This window comes from Gopherus flavomarginatus, chromosome 9 (assembly GCF_025201925.1).
Source record: "Gopherus flavomarginatus isolate rGopFla2 chromosome 9, rGopFla2.mat.asm, whole genome shotgun sequence".
NCBI lineage: Eukaryota > Metazoa > Chordata > Testudines > Testudinidae > Gopherus > Gopherus flavomarginatus.
In genome coordinates, this window is record NC_066625.1 from 92,383,369 (window position 1) to 92,400,095 (window position 16,727).

General features: G+C 65.7%; 1 protein-coding gene across 1 annotated transcript in view; it reads left to right on the plus strand.

The window, feature by feature from the left end:
* Positions 1-16,727, plus strand: part of STRC (stereocilin) — a 35,584-nt gene that overhangs the window by 7,652 nt on the left and 11,205 nt on the right. Inside the window, exons 7-23 of the mRNA XM_050968934.1 lie at positions 167-353; positions 1,371-1,486; positions 2,474-2,606; positions 3,183-3,365; positions 5,031-5,069; positions 5,719-5,877; positions 6,122-6,265; positions 6,371-6,429; positions 6,537-6,660; positions 6,828-6,919; positions 8,320-8,455; positions 9,207-9,406; positions 9,489-9,579; positions 10,902-11,070; positions 11,860-12,029; positions 15,586-15,741; positions 15,943-16,085. Of these exons, the coding sequence (XP_050824891.1) occupies positions 167-353; positions 1,371-1,486; positions 2,474-2,606; positions 3,183-3,365; positions 5,031-5,069; positions 5,719-5,877; positions 6,122-6,265; positions 6,371-6,429; positions 6,537-6,660; positions 6,828-6,919; positions 8,320-8,455; positions 9,207-9,406; positions 9,489-9,579; positions 10,902-11,070; positions 11,860-12,029; positions 15,586-15,741; positions 15,943-16,085 (2,301 nt within the window). The remainder of the gene's footprint in view (positions 1-166; positions 354-1,370; positions 1,487-2,473; positions 2,607-3,182; positions 3,366-5,030; positions 5,070-5,718; positions 5,878-6,121; positions 6,266-6,370; positions 6,430-6,536; positions 6,661-6,827; positions 6,920-8,319; positions 8,456-9,206; positions 9,407-9,488; positions 9,580-10,901; positions 11,071-11,859; positions 12,030-15,585; positions 15,742-15,942; positions 16,086-16,727) is intronic.

The window sequence follows — 16,727 nt, forward strand, 5'->3', positions numbered from 1 at the left end:
GGCCGTTCTGTCCAGTCCAGGGCGGGACTGCCCCAGGGCTGAGGAGCGGGTACTGGGTACCTCCTGTGGGTGCTGGGGGAGGGGAGCCGAGCAAGCTTGTCGCCGGGCGGGCTGAGCTCAGAGGGGTCTCCAGGCTATGCCAGCTCTAATGTGCCGCCCCCTCCAGCTTAGCTGCTCTGCAGACTCACAGCCCCCACATGAAGCTGGTGCAGAAAAGCGCCTTTGCCAAGCTGCTGCTGCAGGCTCAGCTCCTCGGGGACCTGCCGACGTGGCGACCGGCCGTCCTACGCACCATCCAGCCGCTGCTGCCTCACCTGCCGCTTCGCTGCTTCGTGCAGCTCACGCCTCAGCAGGTGGGGATGCAGCGCCGTGCAGCCAGGGGCCCAGCGGCTCAGCGCTGGCAGGGCTACGGCCCCATGACAGTCACCGCTAGCCTGGCTGGAGAGGGGGCTGAGCCCATGTCCGCTGTTCCTGGGGCCGGCGGCTCTGTCATATGGGGCCGTCTCTGCGTCATTCCCTAGCTCCCAGGCTCAGTCCCGGTGTTCCCTCATCCCCAGGCCTCAGGAGCCTCCCCTCCACGCCCTGCGCCCCATGGGCTGGGACCTCCACTTCCCAGGAGCCTCCCCCCCAGGTTCTACCTCCCATGGGCTGGAACCCCCACTTCCCAGGAGCCTTCCCTCCAGGCCCTGCGCCCCATGGACTGTGATCCCCCACTTCCCAGGAGCCTCCCCTCCAGGTCCTGCGCCCCATGGGCTGGGACCCCCACTTCCCAGGAGCCTCCCCTCCCGGCCCTGCACCCCATGGACTGTGATCCCCCACTTCCCAGGAGCCTCCCCTCCAGGTCCCGCCCCCCATGGGCTGTGATCCCCCACTTCCCAGGAGCCTCCCCTCCAGGTCCTGCGCCCCATGGACTGTGATCCCCCACTTCCCAGGAGCCTCCCTTCCAGGTCCCGCCCCCCATGGGCTGTGAGCCCCCACTTCCCAGGAGCCTCCCCTCCAGGTCCTGCACCCAATTGGCTGGGACCCCCACTTCCCAGGAGCCTCCCCTCCAGGTCCTGCCCCCCCATGGGCTGTGATCCCCCACTTCCCAGGAGCCTCCCCTCCAGGTCCTGCACCCCATGGGCTGGGACCCCCACTTCCCGGGAACCTCCCCTTCAGGCCCTGCACCCCATGGGCTGGGACCCCCAATTCCCAGGATCCTCCCCTCCAGGCTCTGCACCACATGGGCTGGGACCCCCACTTCCCAGGAGCCTCCCCTCCAGGCCCTGCCCCCCATGGGCTAGGACCCCCCACGTCCCTGGGAGCTGAGTGTTGTGGAGGATTTGGTGGCGTTGCCCCTCGAGTGCACTAGGCCGATCTCTGCTGCACAGATCCAGGGGCTGGCAGACGGTTGGCAGGATGTCCGGCTGGGGCTGGCCCAGGGGCGCCATGTGGCACACACCTTGCTAAACGTGAGCCGTGGGGCTGGTGAGGAGCAGGTGCACAGGTGAGAGGAGCGCGCGGGGGGTTGTGGGGTTGTCATCGTCACTGCAGGGCCCATGGGGTGGGGGTGGGGGTTGTGTCGTGGCTGCAGGGCCCGTGGGGTGGGGTGGGTCGTGGCTGCAGGGCCCGTGGGGTGGATGTGTTGTGTTGTGGCTGCAGAGCCCTGGGGGGGGGGGGGGCGTAATCATGGCTGCAGGGCCTGTGGGGGGTGTGTGTCATGTCATGGCTGCAGGGCCCATGTGGGGGGTGTGTCGTGTCATGGCTGCAGGGCCCGTGCGGGGGGGGGGTGTCGTGATGTGGCTGCAGGGCCCATGCGGGGGTGTGTCGTGTCATGGCTGCAGGGCCTGTGGGGGGGGGGTGTCGTGGCTGCAGGGCCCGTACGGGGGGGGTGTCGTGATGTGGCTGCAGGGCCTGTGGAGGGGTGTGTGTCATGGTTGCAGGGCCTGTGGGAGGTGTGTGTCATGTTGTGGCTGCAGGGCCATGCGAGGGGTTGTATCGTGGCTGCCGGGCCCGTGTGGGGGTGTGTCGTGTTGTGGCTGCAGGGCTTGTGGGGATGGGTGTCGTGTCGTGGCTGCAGAGTCTGTGCGGGGTGTGTGTCATGTCGTGGCTGCAAGGGCCCGTTGGGGGCAGGTGTCGTGTGGTGGCTGCAAGGCCCATCCGGGAGGTGTGTTGTGTGGTGGCTGCAGAGCCCGCGGGGGTGTGTGTCATGGCTGCAGGGCCTGTGGGGGGGGTGTGTTTTGTCGTGGCTGCAGGGCCATGCGAGGGGTTGTGTCATGGCTGCAGGGCCCCTGTGAGGGGGTGTCGTGTTGTGACTGCAGGGCTTGTGGGAATGGGTGTCATGTCCTGGCTGCAGAGCCTGTGCGGGGTGTGTGTCATGTCGTGGCTGCAAGGCCCGGGGGGGTGGTCACAGCGGTGCCACTCCTTGGGGCAGGCTCACTCTGTGGGGCCCAGGCTCCTGCCCCCCATTAAGGGACTTCTCTTCTCTCTCCAGGCTGGGGACCCTTGCTTGCTATCTGAGCCCGGAAGAGCTGCAGGTCCTGGCCCCACTGCGTGACCCCTGGGGGCCGGTGGAGCAGAGCTTGCTGGCATGCGCTGCCAATGGAGTGCTGAGCCAGCACGGGCGGGTGAGCCGAGCTGCTGCGGGGGCTCCTGTATGCGTGCTAGCAACATGGCTGTCCTGCCCCGAGCCGGGGGGCCACTGGGATGTAGGCCCGGGCCTGGCCTCCCTCCAGGAGGGAACGGAAGCCCCTTGGAAGCCAGCCTCGGGGCAGAACCAGTGGCGAGGCAGAGAAGTCCTTAGGGCCAGGGCTGGGCTCTGCATCCCATCCTGCCCAGAGGCTGGGGGCCATAGAGTGCAGGGCTTGGCTCAGGGAGGCTGCTGGGGTGATAGGAGAGTGGCCAGGGTCCTTGTTGGTTGGCTCTTGCTCCAAGCTGTGGGGGAACGTGGCTAACAGGCAAACTGCTGGCTGAGCTGGCTCTGCTTGCAGGGGCATCTGGTCCATGACAGTGCTGGGTGCCAGGTGCAGCTGTGTGGGAATGGGTGCAGCAGCTCCTGGGCAGACGCAGCCTGTGGGAATGCAGGGCCAAGGCTGTCTGAGAATATTCCCCCCCTTCCTCCAGCTGATCCCATGGCTCCAGCCCCTGCCCGGCGGGAACCTGGGAAAGCCCAGCCTGGCCCTGCTCTCCCCTCCTGCTTGCAGGTTGCCTACGCGCTGGCGGATTTGTTGCGTTCTGCCAGCCTGGCTGCTGTCGGGCCGCAGGAGCTGCGTGCCTGGCGAGGCATCATTCCGGAGCTGGGGGTGAGGTTCCTGCAGCGCCTGTCAGCCACGCAGGTCAGGGCTCTCCTTCCAGAGCTGCAGGCTGCACACCTGACACCTGCCCAGGTGAGTACCCAGCCTGCTCGCCCTCCCTGAGCCCCAGCGCCCCTGCGGTCTCTTATACCTGGAGCCACACCTGGTCACCAGGCCACACCATGCGGCAGGGACGTGGTGAGGCAGGCATGTCTGGGACACACTGCTGGGTGCTGGAGGCCCTGTGTGGGGAAGGAGAGTGACCAGCCCAACCTAGCCGAGCCATCTGGAGCCTTCATGGGCTTGCCAAGGTGCTCCATGTGCCAGGGCATCCCAGGAGCTCACTGTGTGCAGGGCACACACTGCCTTGTACAGGCCACTCTGCCCATGGGTAGCTGGACATCACCCCCCATTCTGGCAAAGATTGGGGAGCTGCATGCTCAGGCAGAGCCACAGGATCAGTGCTACACTCCAAAGGGGCTCACTTGCCCTTCAGGGTCGGCCATGCAGCCTCCCTGCCTCCAGAGGCTGAACCTCTGCCCAGCGAGTCCCACTGCGACAGCCGGGCAGAGACTCACCCACTCTGCAGGGGCTAAGCACCCTGCCCAGCGGCTGCAGGGACACGCTGTGAAAACAGTCGGGTTTATAGTCACCTGGACACGCCTAGGGAGGCCTTCGGGCAGCACAGAGAAATGAAGGTCCGTGCTGGTCAGCCCAGAGCACTTCACCAGCCCCGCTGCCGTGAAGCCCAGTTCAGGCTCCATCTCTCAGGGCCTCCCAGAGGATTCAAGGGGCCTGGGGCAAACCCACGGAGCTGCAGTGCTTGTATTCACCCAGCAGTGGTCCGGGTCTTCGGCATTTCGGCAGCGGGGGGGCTCTTCAGTCGCTCTGCATCTTCGGCAGCACTTTGAAGGGCCCCCCGCTGCTGAAATGCCGGCCAAAGACCCGGACCACTGCTGGGCCAGGGCTCGCGGGCCCCGCAGCCTGGGGCAAATTGCCCCACTTGCCCCCCCCACCCCCCCCCGGGCGGCCCTGCCGTCTCTCTCTCTCAGGCCTGGTCTGTGCTGGACAATCAGGTTGGTTTAGCTGCATCAGTTAAGGGTGTGAAAAGTCTGGCTGACCTGGGTCCCAGTGTAGCCAATGCTGCCTGAGGAGGTGCATTCCTAACCGAGGGAGAACCCCCCCATAGGCTCGGCAGCGTCTGCACTGAAGCGCTGCGGGGGCACAGCTGGGCAGCTGGAGTGTTGGAAGGAGAGACAAGCTCCTTCGTCAGATGCCCGGTGAGAGCCCTGACTCCCTCCGGCAGCCAGCTCCTGTCCCCACTCCTTCCCCGGCCTTCAGGCTCGTGCTGGCACTTTGTGGGGAACTCCAGCTCCCTTGGGGTCCATGCCAGTGACCTGGCGATTGGGTTTGCATGGAGACGAGGTGGGGCTCAGCGAGCGAGGTGACATTCATACCCTGTCTCTCTGCCTGCCCTGAGAGCAGACAGCCCCCACTGCCCCGGTAGCCATGTCAAATACAGGGGAAACTAAGGCACATATCGGTTTCAAACCAGTATTAGAGAAAATTCCCACTTTGTCACACATGCCAATGGCCCTGCCAAGCCACCCAAGGGTGCAACCTGGGCAGCCACATACAGACCCTGATGCCACAGGGCTGTGCAGGGGTCCCTGCCCTGTAAGCTGCCCCTGGCCTGGCCCGCAGCCCCAGGCTGGGGTTCTGGCTCCCACCTCTTCACAGTGTCATCTTCTCTTCCAGGCATCTGTGCTGCTCACGCAGGCTGTCCGGACCGAGAACGTGAGTGGGGCGCTCTGCCCAGAACAGCCGCCCCGACCCCTGCAGTGGTCTGCAGGGTGGGAGGGGCCCAGTGTCCGCAGCCCGAGATGTGGTGCCCCCCTCTCTCATGCCCTGTTAACATTTCCCTCTGCTTTGGTAGTGGCCTTCCACCCCAAGGCTCCCCCACTGCTCCTCAGGCCCCCAGACCCCCCCCATTGTGGGTATAGCCCTCTATGCCCCCCAGCCCCCCTGCTGTTGGCACAGCCCCCTATGCCCCCCCCAGCCCTCCCTGCTGTGGGCACAGCCCCCTATGCCCCCACCCAGCCCTCTCTGCTCTGGGAACCGCCCCCTATATCCCCCCCAGCCCCTCCCTGCTCTGGGAACCGCCCCCTCTATCCCCCCAGCCCCTCCCTGCTCTGGGCACAGCCCCCTTGCCCCCCCAGCCCTCCCTGCTCTGGGCGCAGCCCCCTATGCCCCCCCAGCCCCCATGCTGTGGGCACAGCCCTCTATGCCCCCCCTGCTCTGGGCACAGCCCCCATGCCCCCTCCAGCTCTCCCTACTCTGGGCACAGCCTCCTTGCCCCCCTGAGCCCACCCATTCCTGGCTCTGGGATGGGCCCCCCAGCCTCACCCCTCTCTGCTCCGAATCTCCTCCTCTGTTTGCCTGGCAGGTGACGGAGGGTGTGGCGAGCAGCCTGTGCCCCCTGCTGCCAGGCCTTGGGCCTGAGTCCCTCCAGGCCATTCCCACTCCCACCCTGGCCCAGGGGTGTGAATGCCTGGCCACCGCTCTGCCTCTGCTCTTGGCCCCCCAGAAGGCAGCCCTGCTGCAGGTACTAGGTGGGCTGTGGGCTGGAGCGGGGGCTGAGGGCAGTTGGGGTCTGGGGACGTTGGGCTGGGGGGTAGAGGTCGGGGCACTCGAGGTGCATAGTAGGCAGGACCTGGGGGGTATTGAGGGGTTTGCATGGACAGCAGTGCCGAGCCCAGCTCCCTATGCTACAGGACTTGGCTCTTGCTCTGCCCGCCAGGCCCATGGTGCCATGTTCTCCTGTGTCACAGGCTCTGTCTCCCTTGCAGAGGCTCAGCCATGAGCAGCAGGCCCGGAGCATCTGGCCAGACTGCCTCTTGCCCTTTGTGCCCCTCAAACTCCTGCACCTGGACGCAGCGACTCTGCTGGGGCAGAGGGGCCGGTTCTGGGAGCTGCCCTGGTCCCAGCAGCAGGTAACATGCTGTTGCCAGGTTTGGAGGAAGGAACTGAGCTCCCGGGGGCGGAGGCCTCTGGGCTGCTGTGCCTGGCTGACCCCTCCCCTCCCTGCTTCTCCACAGGCCCAGTTCCTCTGGAGGAAGGTTGAAGCGGGCACCAACGTGAGCCAGGATACGATTCGGTGAGGCACCGTGGCAGAGCCTAGCCCAAGCGTCTGGCCCCGCTGGGGCTGGCTCTGCATGAGTGGGGTGGTGGACGAGGTGCTGTCTAACGCTGTCCCCTTGGCAGGGTGCTGGGGACTCTGGCAGCTGGCATGGGCTGTGCCCGCCTACAGCAGTTCAGTCGGAGGGCGGATTTTCTGGGGGTTCTCCGGGTTCTGTATGCACGTCCCAGCGGCCTGCCTGGAAGCCTGGTAAGGAACGAGTCGCTCGCTGTGACCCTGGCCTGGACGTCCGGTGCCCCCTGCACTGTCATGGCACCCCCAGCCTCGCTCTGAGCCATGCGTTGTGGACCCCTGCCCTAGCTGGGTCCAGGCGAGACTGTGTATCTCCTCTGCCTAGCCTCACTTTGTGTCCTCAGAGGTGGTGTGTCTGGGAGGAAGTCCGCAGGCGGCCGGGACTCTCCAGGGAGGAGCTGGTGTGGCTGGGACCCAAGTTCCTCATGGATTTACCGTAGGTTGTCCTGCCAGCGCACCTGCCTGCTGCCGTGGGGCATTAACAGCTGCAGGGAGAGCGGGCTGTGTCACTCGGGCACTGAACTGGTCATGGGTCCCCCTTCCCCTCCCACCTGGGTACCGCTCCCCACTCTCACCAGGACCCCCGTCAGCCATGCATGGGTAGCCCCTGCACTGGGACCCCTGCTCGGTGTCACAGAGCTGATTGGGAGCCCCCTGCTGTGAGCCGGGGAGTTCAAACCTGCAGGGTCCCAGTGCAGATCCGCAGTCTGGCCAGGTGCCTGGCTCCCACGTGCAGCGCTGGCTGCAGACCCCTGCTGGAGGTCGCCCCAGAGGGCGGCCTGGTGAGGATGAACGAGCACAGACACACACGGACACAAAGCCCAACACATCTCTGCTCTTGGCGCTCGGTTCCCAGGGCCACTGAGTCTGAGCCAGCAGAGTAGGGTGACCAGATGTCCTATTTTTAAAGGTGTCAAGTATCAGAGGGGTAGCCGTGTTAGTCTGGATCTGTAAAAGCAGCAAAGAATCCTGTGGCACCTTATAGACTAACAGACGTTTTGGAGCATGAGCTTTCCTGGGTGAATACCCACTTCGTCAGGTGCATGTAGTGGAAATTTCCAGGGGTAATGATCTCTAGCTTGCTAGCATATATATACCTGCCCCTGGAAATTTCCACTACATGCATCTGAGGAAGTGGTATTCACCCACAAAAGCTCATGCTCCAAAACGTCTGTTAGTCTATAAGGTGCCACAAGATTCTTTGCTATTTTTAAAGGGACAGTCCCGTTTTTTGGCACCTATTACCCTCCACCCTGTCCCATTTTTTCACAGTTGCCATCTGGTAACCCTATATCAGAGCCAAGAATGTGAGTCCCAGCGCTCAGAAGGGCTCGACAGTGGCTCTGCTGGGCACCCCAGACCCTGGGGGCTGGACTCTGGTTAGGTCCGGGAGGCCTGAACCGCCCAGGGACCTAGTGGCTGGGTCCCTTCATAGCAGCCTGGTGGGAGCCGAGAAGGGGAGTGTGACAGACCTCACTGAGGGGGCGGGGCCCGGAGGCTCTGTGATGGGGTAGCCCCACCCCTTGGCCCTGCTAGTCGGGCATGGCAGGGCAGAGGGCATTTCCTGGGTGCCTGCTGGGCCCTGCACCACCCCACCCTGGACCCTGCACTTCTGGGTCCCGCCCCTACCCTCCACCCCTTGCCTGGCCCTGCCGCACCCCCCCCAACCTGAGTCCTGCCCTGCCTCATACCCTGCCCTGCTGTATCCTTGGCCCGTTTCCTTGCCCGGCTCTACCCTGGACCATCATGGGCCCTGCCGCCCTGGGCCTTTCCCACCCCCAGACCCTGCCCCCCCAGGCCCTGCCAGCCACGCTGAGGCATCTCTGACTCTTTCAGGGTGAAGCTTGTGGACAAACTGCCCAACGACTCGGTCAGGCTGATTCTAGACTATGTGAGCAGCCACCCCGAGAGCCTGCTGGTGCTACCACCCCACCGCAGGGCTGCCCTGGCCCACAGGGCCCTGCGCCTCCTGGTAAGGAGGGGAGGGGTGTGACGAAGTGGGAATGTTCTGTGAATGCTGAGTGGGGAGCATTGACCTGGGAAGCTTGCAGGGGAGTTGTGCTGGGACGGCTTCCTTGGGGAAGGGAGGATACCTGAGCATGTCACCTGAGAACCCAGGATGGGGGGTTGAAGGCCAGGTGACACCTCTGCCAGGGACACTGGACAAAGACTGGAGGAGGAGCTGTGGGAAGGCAGAGTGAGAGGTTGGAGGGTTTTTCAGTTTTGGAGCTGGCTGGGAAATGGAGGGGAGCCCTGATGGGGCTTGGGCTTCCCAACGGGTCAGTGGCCTCCCTGGGGGCCCCAGATGGACTTAACTAAAGAGGGTCCTGTTGTCTGTACCGGCAAGACCCGTTTTGGACTGTGTTCCTGTCGTCTAAATAAACCTCTGTGTTACTGGCTGGCTGAGAGTCACGTCTGACTGCAAAGTGGGGGTGCAGGACCCTGTGGCTTCCCAGGACCCCGCCGGGGTGGACTCGCTGGGGGAAGCGCACAGAGGGGCAGAGGATGCTGAATGCTCCAAGGTCAGACCCAGGAGGTGAAGCCATGCAAGCTTCCTGCCCTGGAGACAGTCTGCTCCAAGGGAGAGGAGGCTCCCCAAAGTCCTGCCTGGCTTGGTGGGGAGCAGTTCCAGAGCATCGCCCGGTGACTCCGTGACAAGGGGTCCGCGGTGCGCAGCTGCAGGCAGGGCAGGGCCTTACCCACTCCTCTCCCTCTCCTGCCAGCAAGCGCCGGCCGAGACCGAGATCCCAGGTGAGGTGCTGGACCTTCTGGGCCCACTGCTGGGGTTCCTGGGCCAGGAGGCTGCTGCCCGCATCCAGCCCAAGAGCCTGCTGCTGCGTCTGGAGGAGCTGCAAGGGGCCTGCCTGGCGGAGGGGTTTGCTGAGGAGCTGGGGAGGCTGCTGCTGACAGGGCAGGTGCTGGGGTAAGGTAGGACCCAGCCCTTCGCAACTGGCTCTAGCACCACTCGCTGCCCTTTCCTGCCTCACCATGCTCTTCCCTCGCAGCCCGCCGCAGCGCTGGAGCCTCCTGGACGTGCAGCAGCTGGGACGCCTGGTGTTCCTGCTACCGGTGGAGAGCATCCGGCTCATCCCGAGGGTGAGACCAGGGTCCTCACGCCGCACCCCGTCCTTCCGCCCTGTCTCCCTGTCCGCCTGTCCCTCCATTCTTCCCATGCCTCTGCCCTTCCCTCCACCCCGTCGCCCTGCCCGTCTGTCCGCCTGTCCCTCCAATCCTCCTATGCCTTGTCCCTCTGCCCATCCCTCCGTTCCTCCAGCGCCCCGTCGCCCTGCCCGTCTGTCCGCCTGTCCCTCCAATCCTCCTATGCCTTGTCCCTCTGCCCATCCCTCCGTTTCTCCAGCGCCCCGTCGCCCTGCCCGTCTGTCCGCCTGTCCCTCCAATCCTCCTATGCCTTGTCCCTCTGCCCATCCCTCCGTTCCTCCAGCGCCCCGTCGCCCTGCCCGTCTGTCCGCCTGTCCCTCCAATCCTCCTATGCCTTGTCCCTCTGCCCATCCCTCCGTTCCTCCAGCAGCCCATCGCCCTGCCAGTCTGTCTGCCTGTCCCTCCAATCCTCCTATGCCTTGTCCCTCTGCCCATCCCTCCGTTCCTCCAGCGCCCCGTCGCCCTGCCCGTCTGTCCGCCTGTCCCTCCAATCCTCCTATGCCTTGTCCCTCTGCCCATCCCTCCGTTCCTCCAGCGGCCCGTCGCCCTGCCTGTCTGTCCGACTATCCCTCCAATCCTCCTATGCCTTGTCCCTCTGCCCGTCCCTCTGCCCATCCCTCTGTTCCTCTAGCGCCCCGTCGCCCTGCCCGTCTGTCCGCCTGTCCCTCCAATCCTCCTATGCCTTGTCCCTCTGCCCATCCCTCCGTTCCTCCAGCGGCCCGTCGCCCTGCCTGTCTGTCCGCCTGTCCCTCCAATCCTCCTATGCCTTGTCCCTCTGTTCCTCCAGCGGCCCGTCACCCTGCCTGTCTGTCCGACTATCTCTCCAATCCTCCTATGCCTTGTCCCTCTGCCCATCCCTCCGTTCCTCCAGCGCCCCGTCGCCCTGCCCGTCTGTCCGACTATCCCTCCAATCCTCCTGGGTCTGGCCACCCTGCCTGTGCCTCAGCTTGTCGCCCCATCACCCTGTCCCTCCACCCATCCCACACCGGCTGCACCCCTGCCCTTTGCGTGTCCCACACTGACCAGGCTGCCCTGCTCTTCCACTCCCCACGCATCTTGTGCTGGGGTCCACCCCCCTCTGTCCTGGGCCCCTTGTAAAAGCTGTGCTGTGCCCCACCCCCCATGCTGTGCCATGTCCTGCCATCCCCTTCACCCACATGTCCTGTGCCCCCCGTGTGCCCCACACTAACCAGGCCTCCTTCAGGTGAGTGCTGGCGGCAAGCTCCATGCTCAGCCCTGCTCACTCTTGTGTCTCCCAGGAGGTGCGGAGCAGAGACACCCTGGAGCAGCTGCTGCAGAGCCAGCAGGACTGGGAGCAGAGTGAGCCAGGCCGGCTGTGCCAATCCCCTGGTGCCCAGGGAAGCTTGAGGAGCCGGAAGGAGGCACTGGTGGCCTGGCTGGTGAGGAGCAGCCCAGTGGGGGCACAAGGTGAGACTGCGGGGTCACACAGCCTCACCTGCAGTGCCAGTGCTTGGCCCATCCCTCCTCCCCCAGCACAGTACCATCACCTTTCCTGCCTCCCGAGCAGCCCACCCCAGGAGATGCCTTCTCCTCGTGTGCTTCCCCTTTGGGGCAGCCCCCCACCTTACCCCAGCGCGGCGCCATCTCCATGTGTCCTCCCCACCCAGGGCAGGCCCCCTCTCCAGCACTATCTCTGTGTCCTCCCCGGGGGCAGCCCCACCCACCCCAGTGCAGTGCCATCTCTGTGTCCTCCCCGGGGGCAGCCCCTCCACCCCAGCACGGTACCATCTCTGTGTCCTCCTTGGGGGAAGCCCCACCCACCCCAGCGCAGTGCCATCTCCGTGTGTCCTCCCTGGGGGCAGCCCCACCCACCCCAGTGCAGTGCCATCTCTGTGTCCTCCCTGGGGGCAGCCCCACCCACCCCAGTGCAGTGCCATCTCTGTGTCCTCCCCGGGGGCAGCCCCTCCCACCCCAGCACCGTACCATCTCTGTGTCCTCCCTGGGGGACGCCCCACCCACCCCAGCGCAGTGCCATCTCCGTGTGTCCTCCCTGGGTGCAGCCCCACCCACCCCAGTGCAGTGTCATCTCCGTGTGTCCTCCCCACCCAGGGCAGGTCCCCACCCCAGGGGCAGGCTCCACCAATGCCAGACACACAAACTCCCCTGCCCTGCAGTGGCTCTGGGGGATGGGGTGGGCAGGGCAGAGTTGGATGACACCACCCTGGCCGAGGGTCGCTTACGCTCCCTTCTTGGCAGACCCTGTTCCCAGCTGCGCTGACATGCGCACCACCTACCCTGCGGCCTGGAGCGCGGCACAGATTGCCAGCATGGCCCCATCGCACTTTGAGAGCTGCCTGGGTCTCATCAGTCAGGACCCTGCACTCTCGCCTGAGCAGCTCCGTGCTGCTCTGGGCAAAGCCAAGCAGGTGAGAGACAAGCCGGTGAGCTGGAGAGGGGGTGCAGCCGTGGGGAAGTGGTGTGGCCAGAGCCCCGGCTGAAGCCGCTGGGGCCAGGGGCAGGCAGAGCTGGCGTGGCTAGGTCCCAGATGGCGTTGGTGTGAGTGGGGCGTGGAATGGGAGATGAGTGGGTTCTAAGCTCACTGAGACGGAGGGGGGGAAGTTGTACTCATCAAGTGGGGGAGGGAGGATCCAGGCTCACTCAGTGGGGCAATCAGCAGTGCTCAGTGCTGTGCTTATGCGGAGAGCTGTGCTCGGTGGGGGGCAGGGGGAGATGTGCTCGCTGGGGGGGATGTGCTTGTGGGGGGAGCTGCACTTGCTGGGGGTGAGGGGAGCTGGGCTTATGGGGGGAGCTGCACTCGCTGGGGGGTGGGGGGAGCTGGGCTTATGGGGGGAGCTGCACTTGCTGGGGGGTGGGGGGAGCTGTGCTCGCTGGGGGGCAGGGAGAGATGTGCTTGTGGGGGGAGCTGCACTTGCTGGGGGGCAGGAGGAGCTGTGCTCGCTGGGGGGGCGGGGAGAGATGTGCTTGTGGGGGGAGCTGCACTTGCTGGGGGGTGGGGGGAGATGTGCTTGTGGGGGGAGCTGTGCTCGCTGGGGGGTGGGGGGAGCTGGGCTTATGGGGGGAACTGCACTCGCTGGGGGGCGGGGGAGCTGTGCTTGTGGGGGGAGCTGTGCTCGCTGGGGGGCGGGGAGAGATGTGCTTGTGGGGGAGAGCTGTGCTTGCTGGGGGGTGGAGGGAGCTGCGCTTATGGGGGGAGCTGCGCTTGCTGGGGGGCGGGGGGAGCTGCGCTCGCTGGGGGGATGGGGGAGCTGCACTCGCTGGGAGCGGGGGGAGCTGCGCTCGCTGGGAGGGTGGGGGGAGCTCTGCTTGTGGGGGAGAGCTGCGCTCACTGAGGGGGTGGGGGAGCTGCACTCGCTGGGGGGCGGGGGGAGCTGTGCTTGTGGGGGGGAGCTGCGCTCGCTGGGGGCAGGGGGAGCTGCGCTCGTTGGGGGCAGGGGGAGCTGTACTCGCTGGGGGGATGGGGGAGCTGCGCTCGCTGGGAGCGAGGGGAGCTGCGCTCGCTGGGAGGGTGGGGGGAGCTCTGCTTGTGGGGGAGAGCTGCGCTCACTGAGGGGGTGGGGGAGCTGCGCTCGCTGGGGGGCGGGGGGAGCTGTGCTCGCTGGGGCATGGGGGGACCGGCGCTTATGAGGGGGTTGCGCTCGCTGGGGGGTGGGGGAGCTGTGCTCGCTGGGGGACGGGGGTCCTGCGCTTATGAGGGGGTTGCGCTCGCTGGGGGGGTGGGGGAGCTGTGCTCGCTGGGGTGTGGGGGGAGCTCTGCTTGTGGGGGAGAGCTGCGCTCGCTGGGGGCGGGGAGAGCTGCGCTCGCTGGAGGTGGGGGGAGCTGCGCTCGCTGGGGGCGGGGGGAGCTGCACTTGCTGGGGGCAGGGGAGCTGTGCTCCCTGGGGGATGGGGGGACCGGCGCTTATGAGGGGTTTGCGCTCGCTGGGGGGGTGGGGGAGCTGTGCTCGCTGGGGTGTGGGGGGAGCTCTGCTTGTGGGGGAGAGCTGCGCTCGCTGGGGGCGGGGGGAGCTGCACTCGCTGGGGGCGGGGGAGCTGTGCTCCCTGGGGGATGGGGGGACCGGCGCTTATGAGGGGTTTGCGCTCGCTGGGGGGGCGGGGGAGCTGTGCTCGCTGGGCTGTGTCAAATGTGAGAATTTGGGTTATATTTTTATGATTCCTGTGTGTGCTTTGCATTGCTAGACACAGAGCGAAGGGTTCAGAAGCTGCTCTTGAAGCAGGCGTGAGCCGTCTGGGTCAGTCTGGGGTGAGATGAGTGCAGAGCCAGCGCTGGGCATAAGCCCACTAAGCAATTGCTTAGGCCTCCGAGCAGCTGAAGGGGACCCCCGTTAGCTTTGTGTGAGAAGAACTTGTCTGTTTTAGGATTGGGGGAGGGTATTTCTGTGCAGGGCCCCGAAGGGCTGGCCCCGGCTCTCTATGAATGCGCCGTTAAGGCCCCACATCAGCAGAGGGTCTGGAGGGACAGTGGGAAGCCCAAGGGTTGTTTCACCGCTAACAATGTGAGCTCTGCAGGACTCTGGCCATGGACAGAGACCTGCCAGGGCTGGGATCAGAACCGGCCTCTGGGGAGACACAGGAGCTCCCTTGGGACCGAAACAACAGGGCAGGGAGGGAGAGGGGAACCAGGATGTCCCTTCAGCCGCCTGGCTGGGCTTGGGGAGCTGCACCTAGAGGAGCTGCAAGGGGCCTGCTCATGGCTGGGGGGTGGGAGGGGGCGTGCTGGGAGGTGCCGTGTTCACAGGGGGAGGGGGGAGCTGTGCTGGGGGGAGCCGTGCCTATCAGGGGAAGGGGGGAGCCGAGCCGTGCTGGGAGGAGGGGAAGCCATGCTGGGTGTGCGTATTGGGGGTCAGGGAGGCCATGCTGGGGGGAAGTGTGCCCATCAGGGGGAGGGGGAGCCGTGCTCACGGTGGGGGAGTCGTGCTGGGGGGTGCCGTGCTCACAGGGGGAGGAGGGAGCTGTGCTGGGGGGAGCCGTGCCTATCAGGGGAAGGGGGGAGCCGAGCCGTGCTGGGAGGAGGGGAAGCCATGCTGGGTGTGCGTATTGGGGGTCAGGGAAGCCATGCTGCGGGGAGGTGTGCCAATCAGGGGGAGGGGGAGCCGTGCTCACGGCGGGGGAGCTGTGCTGGAGGGAGGTGTGCCCATCAGGGGGAGGGGGAGCCATGCTCACGGTGGGGGAGTTGTGCTGGGGGGTGCCGTGCTTACAGGGGGAGGGGGGAGCTGTGCTGGGGGGAGCTGTGCCCATCAGGGGAAGGGGGGAGCCGAGCCATGCTGGGAGGAGGGGAAGCCATGCTGGGGGGGGGGTGTGCCCATTGGGGGTCGGGGAGGCCATGCTGGGAGGAGGTGTGCCCATCAGGGGGATGGGGAGCCGTGCTCATGGGAGGAGGGAGCTGTGCTGGAGGGAGGTGTGCCCATCAGGGGGAAGGAGGAGCCATGCTCATGGGGGGGAGTCATGCTGGGGGGTGTCCTGCTCACAGGGGGAGGGGGGAGCCATGCTGGGAGGAGGTGTGCCCATGAGGGGGAAGGGGAGCCGTGCTCATTGGGGGAGGGAGCTGTGCTGGGGGGAGGTGTGCCCATCAGGGGGAGGGGGAGCTGTGCTCATAGGGGGAAGGGGAGCCATGCTGGGGGGAGCCACGCCCATCAGGGGGATGGGGAGCCGTGCTCATGGGGGCAAGTCGTGCTGGGGGGAGCCACGCCCCTCGGAGGAGGGGAGACATGCTCATGGGGGGGAGTCATGCTGGGGGGTGCCGTGCTCATAGGGGGAGGGGGGAGCCGAGCTGTGCTGGGGGGAGGCATGCCCACTGGAGGGAGGGGAAGCCATGCTGGGGGGAGGTGTGCCCATGGGGGAGGGAGAGCTGTGCTCATGGAGGCGGGAGTCGTGCAGGGGGATGCCATGCTCACAGGGGGAGGGGAGGGGAGCCATGCTGGGGGGGCACCATGTTTGCAATGTGCTGTCCTTCCTGCCGTGCAGCTGTTTGGAACCGCCCAGCCCCTGCAGCCAGTTCATGTCCTGCAGCTGGGCCTACTGGCCACCCAGCTGAGCGAGCAGGAGCTGCAGGAGCTGGAGCTCTCCAACTGGGGGGCCCTCTCTGTCCTGGGGGTCCTGGAAGGCTGGGCAGCAAGACAGGTAAGGCCTCATTCAGTGCCCTGGGCCATGGCAAGGAGCCCAACCCCTCTGTGCTCCAAAAGCCCCTGGCCCCGCCTCCCAGCCCAGCCCCCAGCTCATGGGGATTGGGCTGGGGCCCAGCCCTGCTGCTGCTGAATGTGGGTCTGGTGGGGGGTGGGGGGCTGCCCTGGGCTACGCTGATGGGGGCTGCTCTCCCCCCAGATGCGAGCCATAGTCTCCAGCTTTCTGTGCCAGAGTAGGATGAGTGTGCAGGGCCTGGCACTCCCAGAGCTGGCTGCCCTCGGCCACCTCCTGTGCGGTCTCCATGCTGAGGAGATGCAGATGCTGAACAGCCAGGAGTTCAGGTCTGGGATTGGGGGAGCAGCCATGGGGAGGGAAGGTGGGGAGGGCCCCTTGGGAGGTGGAGTTCAGAGAGTCCCAGTTTACAGGTGTTAATGCTGCTCTGAGTCCAGCAGCCAGAGAGCGAGAGGCAGTTGGGAGTTGCCCAGCAGTGGGGTGTGAGATGTGTCTGCTGGTCCAGGGGAGCAGGGTCAGCCCTGGGGGGCACTGGTGGGGAGGTGTCTGGGTGTGTCACGGAGTGTGGGGGAGTCCGGCCCTGCACCCCTCTTCCTGGGACCCACAGTGACTCTCAGCCAGTCAGTAAAACAGAAGGTTTATTGGACAACAGGAACACAGGTTACAGCAGAGCTTGCAGGCACAGTCAGGACCCCTCCACCGAGTCCTTCTGGGCTTTCAGGGTGCTTGGATCCTAGCTAGGATACCCTGAATTCCACCCACACAGCCCCAAGCCCAAACTCCAACTGTTTCCCTCCTGCCACTCCCTTCCTTTGTCCCCTTCCCGGGCAAAGGTGTTGACCTTTCCCCTCCCTTACCTAGCTCAGGTTACAGGCTCTGGCATCGTCCATCTCCTAAAGTCCTCCCCTGCTCTCCCACTCCCCACACAGACAGTCCCTACTGCATCACATCTCTCCCCCCTTCGAGACTGA